This window comes from Populus euphratica, unplaced genomic scaffold, assembly GCF_000495115.2.
Source record: "Populus euphratica unplaced genomic scaffold, PopEup_1.0 scaffold255.1, whole genome shotgun sequence".
Classification (NCBI taxonomy): Eukaryota; Viridiplantae; Streptophyta; class Magnoliopsida; order Malpighiales; family Salicaceae; genus Populus; species Populus euphratica.
The window spans coordinates 148468-157866 of record NW_011500141.1 but is presented as its reverse complement, the minus strand read 5'-3'; the positions used below and the strand labels follow the sequence as shown (position 1 = coordinate 157866).

The window sequence follows — 9399 nt, the reverse complement described above, 5'->3', positions numbered from 1 at the left end:
AAAAAAAGTGAAAAATAAAGGAGAGAGAAAGGAGAAAAAAAAGGGCATCACCGGCCACTGCAGTTCCTTCATTGCAATAACAGTGCTGCCGCCACCAACAATATCATCTCAATGCCACCGCAGGTCAACCTTTTTCCCTCTCCTCCTCAACCTTCATCTTTTGCTTCTGCACTTTTCTCTCCACTGTTAACGTTGTATGTCAACAGTGGAGAGACCTACTGTTTACATAGCCCAGCCCCTGTAGTTGGGCTAGGTTGAACCTAGTCCATATATTTGGATGTGATCGGTCCATTTAAAAAAAAATTAAAAAAATATTTTGTTTTGTTCAGAATTTTACAATTTTCCCATGTAATTTTTTATGTAATTTTGATTAATGTCGGGCAATATTTTTATGTCATAAAAATATAAATCTAGTATTAAAATATTTAGTTTTACAAAAAAATAAAAAAACAAAAAATTGAAAAGAAAAAGAAAAAATATTTTTGTGCATATGGCTAAGTGTCTCAAAAGCTAAAAAATCATATTGTGTTTTTCCATGCACCAAAAAATATTTTAGCATATATTTGGCTTTAATAACTAGTTTATTAAAGTCAAGAGAACATTGGTCAAAATTTCAAAAATAACAAAAATTTTATTTTGTTTTGTTTTAGCATTAGGGATTATGAATTTATATGTAAAACATATTCATGATATTAAAAAGGTATTGTTCATCAACGATATAGAACAATTAAGTTTTTATTCAATAAGATAAGAATCTCCTTACAAACGATGACTTTTCTTAAACCATAAAAAAGTGAAAAATAAAGGAGAGAGAAAGGGAAAAAAAAAAAGGGCACCACCGGCCACTACAGTTCCTTCATTGCAATAACAGTGTTGCCGCCACCAACAACATCATCTTAATGCCACCGCAGGTCAACCTTTTTCCCTCTTCTCCTCAACCTTCATCTTTTGCTTCTGCACTTTACTCTCCACTGTTAACGTTGTATGTGAACAGTGGAGAGACCTACTGTTTACATAGCCCAGCCCCTGTAGTTGGGCTAGGTTGAACCTAGTCCATATATTTGGATGTGATCGGTCCATTTAAAAAAAAATTAAAAAAATATTTTGTTTTGTTCAGAATTTTACAATTTTCCCATGTAATTTTTTATGTAATTTTGATTAATGTCGGACAATATTTTTATGTTATAAAAATAAAAATCTAGTATTAAAATATTCAGTTTTATAAAAAAATAAAAAAGCAAAAAATTGAAAAGAAAAGGAAAAAATATTTTTGTGCATATAGCTAAGTGTCTCAAAAGCTAAAAAATCATATTGTGTTTTTCCATGCACCAAAAAATATTTTAGCATATATTTGGCTTTAATAACTAGTTTATTAAAGTCAAGAGAACATTGGTCAAAATTTCAAAAATAACAAAAATTTTATTTTGTTTTATTTTAGCATTAGGGATTATGAATTTATATGTAAAACATATTCATGATATTAAAAAGGTATTGTTCATAAACGATATAGAACAATTAGGTTTTTATTCAATAATATAAGAATCTCCTTACAAACAATGACTTTTCTTAAACCATGGACAGATTGATAAATTTTAGACACTACAACCAGACCTTAGATTTTATTAGACAAAACAATACAGCTTACCTTAAGTATGACGTATTTGGGGTGCTAATATCTTCTTTTTACGCAACCAATCTTCGTACTCCATCTCTAAAATTAGTTAGGATTCCTAGTGACAAGAACACTAGGTGACGACTCTCAGTCTATATTTTATTGATTAGAGATAATAATTCATTGTTTCTCTATATTTTGCCAAAGGTAGACACCGTTATGTTTTTTCTAGAGGGTGGACGATCACCGCGACGCTGCACACATACAACAGGAATCATTATTTTCAATTCAGCCCCTCATTTTTTTTCATTTCAGTTTCATCTTTCTTCACAATTTCATTCTTTCTCTTTTTTTAATAATCATTTAGGTTACAATTGAATCCAAATTGACTGAATTTTGTTTAATAATCATTTAGGTTACAATTGAATCAGCCAAATTGACTGAATTTTATCGAAACAACTATTTCAAGATTTAAATTTACACTTGGGCTGGGTAAAGAGCTTGATGGAGAGGTTTTTTCTGTTAATTAATTTCCTTCTTAAATTTTTTTTATTGTTTGATCAAATTACTTTTGAATCAACTAGGTTGACTGAGTAATATTATGACAATTCCTATAAATTTTAATTTTAAACTCGATTTAGAAAAAAAAATTTAGTCGAGAGATTTTTTCATGCCAATTTTATCTTCAGATTTTTTTTATTGGTCGGCCAATATGTCTTTGAATTACAAAGTTGAATGAGTCGTGTTGAAATAATTTTTACATGGTTTAATTTTAAATTTAAATTAAATAAAAAATTAGATTAAAAAGTTTCAAAATTAATTTGATGAGCTGATTTTAATTAAAATATCGAATAGTTTTCAATTACTTGAAAGTTTTTTTGTTACGCATAATTTTTTTTTTTAATTCAACCCACACTGATATATAAACTAGTGCATATCTATCGGAAGAAGCAATTCTTTCTTATTTTGATTAAAAAGGAAGAAAAAGAAAGATTTACCCAGTAAATAGACATGGAAGTTTTCGGATTGCAAGCACACACGCACAAGGAAATGTTATACAAACACAGCTAAAAACTGGCCTTGAGAATAATTAATCTGGCCCGATGCTACCAATTAAAGAATATTATTAACATACACTATAATTTGTACAAGATGCCAAAGACACTGTATGCAAAAAATAAATAAACCCTAACGGTATACTTGCACAATCTGCCTAGCTAACGTTTGATCCAATCAAACATTGAGGTGTCCCTCAAATAATCCAAACACAACAAATACGTACATCATTAATCAACAAATGGTTGACATCCTTAATTTCTTAAGTAGATTTATATAAATAATAGTAATATTTTCATATGAAGACCACGCTGTTATGATCAATCTCGAATCTCATGTCTTCCAGATTTGAAGCCAGAGCCCCATCTCCCAAGCTAGTTTCTTCCAAGTCCATGTCATCCCACAAGAAGGCATACTGATCATCAACCACTTTGGAGCTGATGTCAGTGCTAATATTGAGGTTGGCGTTCCTGTCCTGAGATAGCTGAAGAAGGTTTAGCAAAGAGCTTTGGTCTTGGTTTTGATGGGGTGGGTTTGATGATAATGATGTCATTTGCTGGTACCCACAAGACAAAGTTTGATGCTCAGTTAAAGGTGATGCTGCTAAGTTTACAGTGCCGCTACTAGTGGTGGTCTCGAACATGAACTGTGGGCTGAATTTTGCGTTGTAATCTTCTGTTTTGCATTTGTGGAATACTCTGCACAACACCCAGTCCTCCTGTGAAAAGTAACTTTAATTAGTAAGCATAAAGGAGTTGATCGATGTCACCTATGTCAAATATTTGTCAAGCTCGTTTGAAAGTGTTAGCAAGGTGTCAAATCGCGAAGCAGAAAGCACAGTACCTTGGGGTGCATATGTGGGGTCTCAAGACGAAACTCATGCATGATCCAACCAGTTTTGATTCCATTGGGAGCTCTGTTCCTATAGAAAACCAAGGTCTTTCTCATCCCTACAACCTCACGAGTTGTAGGGTCCAAAACCGTACGATCCTTCCCTGTAGCTTTCCAGTATCCAGTTGTTGTAGCACGATTGGTTCTGAATCCGGTGGCGTATTTTCGATCCCGGAAACTGAAGAAATACCACTCAGTTGCATTGAGCTTAGCCACCTCTAAATCCCACAAATATATGTAATTGGGTAAGTTCAATTAGCAAGCTGAAACTACGGATAAAATAAAATAATGCTTTCATGTACATGAAATTACGTCTTCGCTCTTTTGCGTGTGTGTGGGGTTAATTCACTTGCTACATCTTGTCCATGAAATTAATCATGTGATTACTTTAATACTATTCACTTATTATTGAAGACAGAAGTGTGCATATATATATGGTTGATAGTTACATCTAAAGCATTCAATTACGTATGTGTGCCTAATTTATTTATTTTAAAAAGAAGAAGAAGAAGAAGAAGAAAAACTAGCATGAAATGAAATAATTAAACATAAATACGAAGTTGTCGGGTTTATGCACGTTGCCTTTTATATGAATTATGTGAAATAATAATTTCTTATGAATAGAATAGTTAATTAACGAGGCAAAGGTTGGGAGGCCATGCATGGTTGGGGGAAAAACTAACAAAGAAGCCTAATTACTTAGTATTTAGCATCAAATATAATTCAACTGGGAAGAAATAATTTCTAAGAGTATGCGTGCAGAAATAAATTTGTGAAAATGAAACTCTTCAATGCTTTCTTGGAAGATACTCTGCTGAAATCATCATCATGCCTTGAAAATCAAGGGGATGGGAACAACAGATCTTCATTATTGATTCCATTGTACTTGGTTGCTTTTGGAAAAATTAATGGAAATTACTAATTTCGGTAGGATAAATAGTAGGCAAGCAAGCATTGGCTTCTAGTTTGACTCCTGAAGCCTCCCGGATAAACAATAACAGGTCCCTTGCATGCACCGCAAGGCAATAAAAGCCAAAATCATTTAAGTTTTTGCATTATAACAAAATTTTATCCTTATATATATATATATGGGGAAAGATTTCTCTTTTTATATGATATTTTTACAAGTTAGATATGGCTACGTACAAAGCATTTTTGTAGAAACTTAAATAAAAACTTTATATATTCTCTAAAAATTATCAATACAGGTAATTAAAATTAACAGGGAAAATGGAAAATCATATATATTTCCATTAGGGAAGTACAAACAAGAAAATGGGCAGGCCACACATACCCGTTCATGTGTTTGTTCAAATGTTCTTGTAACTTGTATCATGTGTGGTTTGTACTAATAATCAATGATTTGAGATTTAATTTTTTTTTTCAAATAAAAACCGTGAGAGGATCGAATTATCCTCTATAAAAAAGAAAAAGAAAAGGCAGAAGAAGGAGACGGTAGGAACATAAAAAGAAGATGATAATTTTGTCTCCCATGTGCAGCTTCAGACAAGCACATCATGAACCAATATGCGTGTGTGTGAACGAACCAGTTATAACACTTCGGCCAGATATACAGGAAGTGCACTAAATTCTTAGGAAGATAGCAGGGGACATAGGACATCGAAGCTTCACATGACCACACAAATTGCCCCCATGTACAGAAAATAAAAAAAAAAAGAACAGGACTAGCTAACCAATTGCATGGACACGCCCATGGAACACGTACTTGCCTACAGTGTTTTTAGCCGTAAAGGAAAACACTGAGGAGGATAAGCATATCCCCAAAAATAAGTGATAAATGTGACCTAATTCTTACAGTAGCCACATGATCAAGTCAGGCTTTCTTGGATTTGCTTCTAAATTAAGAAAGGTCACACGAGCACACATTTATACAAGTTAATGAAAACCGGAAAATATATAGAAGACAAAAGTATAGCAATGAGTCCCAAGTTGTGAATACTTTTGTTTTTTTGGTAATAACTTGTGAAGAGTTCCTAATGTCTAATATGCATAAATATTTTGCCTGCTCAGAAAAAAGAAATTGATGAGACTGAAAGAATTTAATCTGAAATTAAGTTGCCAGGTGATTCTTGTAGCCCTTATTATATCTTTCTGTGACCTTTTTCTCCTTGTCGTTGCTTACAACTTACCAGAAGACTATAAAAAAGACCTTAAAGCAATGGGAAGTCAATCTTTCTTGAATTTGCTTCTGAATTAAGAAAGTCTGAATTCAAATGCTTAGTGCTCACACATGAACACATGCATGTAAGTTAAGGAATATATGGGTAGTAAAAACTAGAAAATAAAAGAAAAAAATATGGAACGATGAATCCCAACTTGTGAGAGGTTAACTTAATTACCATGTTTAATATGCGTAAATAATATGCTTGCTCATGAGAAGACATTGATAAGACTGAACGAATTTAACTTGGGACTTGCTAGGATTCTTGTAGCCATTATATTTCTATGACCTTTATCCTTGTCGTTGCCCACCACTTACCAAAAGAATTAATTGAAAATATAAAAAAGGGTTAAAAAATAAAACACATTACCATAGAATATTATTTGGCCACCTATTTTTATCTTATCTTATCTTTGGCTACCAATTCAACGACGCACTAAATGGTGAGTTTATATTAATTAAGAAGTTTGTCTGACATTAATTATCATTCGAATTTCATAGCTAATTAAGAGCCTCCCCCCCTTCTCACTATGCATGTGCGTGTATTATCGTGTTTAAAGTTTAAACAGAGACTACACCAAACGTGTGTGTCTGTTCGCCTTCCTTGTAATACCGAAACTCGAATCTTCTTTTCATTTTCTGTATGTCTTCAGCTGTGCTGAACCAAGCACAGAAATCCTGGTTTTTTGAGTTTTATCATCGATTAATTAAACAATGCATGAATGATATTATTGATGAGTTATTACACGATTAAACAAAGTATCCTCTTCAAATTGGAAATTAATGAAAGGTGGGGCGAGATTAGAAGCGGGAAAACCTAAGAAGAAACAGAAGGAAATAAATTTGTGATTAAAAGGAGACCTGTATCAGATACATACCAGGAAGTTGCCATGGCTCACAAGTATGCAAGTCAACTTCCACCAAAGTACCCTTCAAGACTTCTTCATTTGTGATCTTTTTGTAGAGGTAATGGCAAACGAGCTCTTCATCACTAGGATAAAACCTAAAACCAGGAGGGAGTGTTGCTCCAATGTCTCTTAGCCCCATGATGATTGTCTTTTGAAAGGAAAATTCTAAAGCACTAATTAAGGCTAAAGCAAGGAGCAAATTTTAGACAAGACGTAGTGGGGAATATAATTGGAATGTATTTGAAAAAAGAAGAAGCTTTGATTTCTTTGCTTTGGAATTAGAATAAGATATGTGGGAGAAAGGTTGGTGTTGTGTGTTTATATACATAGTTAGGATGACAAGTGCCTTTGCCTCTTAGAATTTCTTATAATATTATAGGAGCAGGCCATGCTTGTGCAACTAGTTAGTTATAGTGTGAAGTCTCAAGAAAAACCAAAGTTACAAGAAATCTTTTAAGGGAGTGGTGAAATTAAATCAAATATCGATGCATCATATATTGACAAAAATCCATAACTTTTTATTAGAGAAGCCTTCCAAAACACCCCTTTTTTTTAATCTATAATATAAAGATTTCTCCCTTTACTTTAATTCAACAAAACTATGATTATTTTCCTTGCAATACTATTTATGCAGAAGGAAACACAAAGGGTAATATTTTCTATATATATATATATGGCCAACATTTTTGTAACCCTAATTAAGTTTTCTAAATTATGTAATTAATGATAATAATTGCATCAAAGAGGATATAAAAAGGGACAAAAATTTAATGGACAGTACTAATGCTCCATTAATTTCACATCTAGATCATTGCATATAATATACTCAAGATATATAGATGAAACTTACGGGGAAAATATTTTTAGTGTACTAAACTATGCATAATTGAGTATTTTAAAAAAGAAGAAAAGCTACGGTTATGTATAGAGTAGAATACCTGTATTAATTTTGTCATCTTGTGGTGTTTTAGTTTCTGGTTACTAAGCTGTATGTATTATGATCGGTTGAGATTAAGTTGTTAATTGATTAAATCGAAGGTCATGATCAATTAACGAGGCTGCTGGTACGTGTTATTAAATAATTAATTGGTAGGATCATTCTATCAGGAGGGCCACCAGCTCGATAAAACGCCCCAAAACAAATTGTCCCAAGCACGTGAACCATTTGATTGATCTAAGACCCAGAAACATACACAGCTCAAGTAATAAATCAGAATAAATAGCTGGAAATTTCGAATAATAATATCATAATCATGAACTCATTGATATGTATATATCTGTTGAGAGTCCGATCAGTTCAATTTTTTTATCACGGAGGAATATTTTTGGATTGATTATCAAGGTGGGCCATACAGCTTGTCTTTGGGATATGGGGGCCACTGGTGATGAAGGATATTAGGCCCAATATCAATACATTTATACGGTGAACTCAACTAATTAATTTGGTGTGGATTTTGTTTTCTAGATGATTAGTAATGCTAGGATGGCAATAATAACGGAAGTGAGGACAAGGGGATGTTTGTCACAACATGTATCATCTAATGATAATAATTAGAGGGATTTTATGTAGTAGATCATGACTGGACTGGGGTCACCATGGCTTAACATGCCATAGAAATAATGGAGACGTCATTGTAATTTTCACTGTGTATATGACCATGACATGTGGAGACGTCATTGTAATTTTCACTGTGTATGTGACCATGACATGTGAGAAAAGAAAAGAAAAGAAAAGAAAAACCTAAAGAATCTATAGCATATGTTCATGCCACACAAAGTCAAGAATGCCCTTTCAGTTCCAAGCAAGAATACTTGTACATCAGGTTAAGAAATACATGCCATGGCCTCTTTAGATGATGATGGGTCGTTTTTTCCGTTACAGGATTACATTGTATTAATTACAAGCATACATCATTACCTTAAGGGGACATGGAAGCTCAAAGCAAAACGACAGTCATTAATTAGGCTTAGTGGTCCTGTCGGGGAAGAACACGGTTAATTAACACCTAATTATGGCTATATAATCGATCATAAAACTAAACGCAATTAAGGGAACTAAGGTTTAAATCAAAATCAGATAATTGTCATGAGAATGTAAAGAGATTAACTTATCTCATGAGCTAAAATTGAACTTCAAAATATATAGATATAGCTAGCGTCTTATTATTGTCTTGAAAACAGAAGAGATAGTGATGATGAAGGAGGGAAAAAAAAAAACATGTGTTCATGTACTTCCTAGTTTAAGATTATTACAAAAGAAAAATCACAATTTTTTTTATTTTATATTGTTATTTTTGTTTCTTTAGCCAAAGACATCTCGATCTATCTAGACTAATGAAATAGAATCATACAGATCAAATAGAGAATTATGATGATGAAGTTCTATAATTAAGTCACCAAGCAAGTACAATGACAAGGGTCTTAATTATTTACAATCACCGAGGAAAGTTATTGTTGATAATTTTGTTTGAATTAATTGTAAACCCTAAATCAACGGGAGGTGAACGCGGTAAGTCCACATTTTTAAGGTACACATCATAGGCATGGTGACGTAGAGATCATTCTAAAATTATAAATCATGACAATCCAAAGCAAGGCAAAGATACAAATGATTGGTGAGTTGTAGTATTAGGGCTTTTGCCAAGGTGGGAATTTTTATTTGTTAGGAGTGTGGATGATGTTTATACAAAGAGTGACGGCTTGATATTCCTCAGAGACCAATAATTTCATTTCATCGACTACAAAGAGTG

The 9399-nt window shown here is 32.8% G+C and overlaps 1 protein-coding gene across 1 annotated transcript; it reads right to left on the bottom strand.

The window, feature by feature from the left end:
• Positions 1-2702: 2702 nt before the first annotated feature.
• On the bottom strand, positions 2703-7007 carry LOC105110643 (NAC domain-containing protein 21/22-like). The gene is made up of 3 exons (XM_011005739.1): positions 6620-7007; positions 3512-3777; positions 2703-3386 (listed from the first exon to the last, which is right to left on the bottom strand). The coding sequence occupies exons 1-3, from the start codon at positions 6786-6788 to the stop codon at positions 2964-2966; spliced, it is 858 nt and encodes a 285-aa protein (XP_011004041.1). The 5' UTR covers positions 6789-7007; the 3' UTR covers positions 2703-2963.
• Between the last annotated feature and the right edge of the window lie 2392 nt (positions 7008-9399).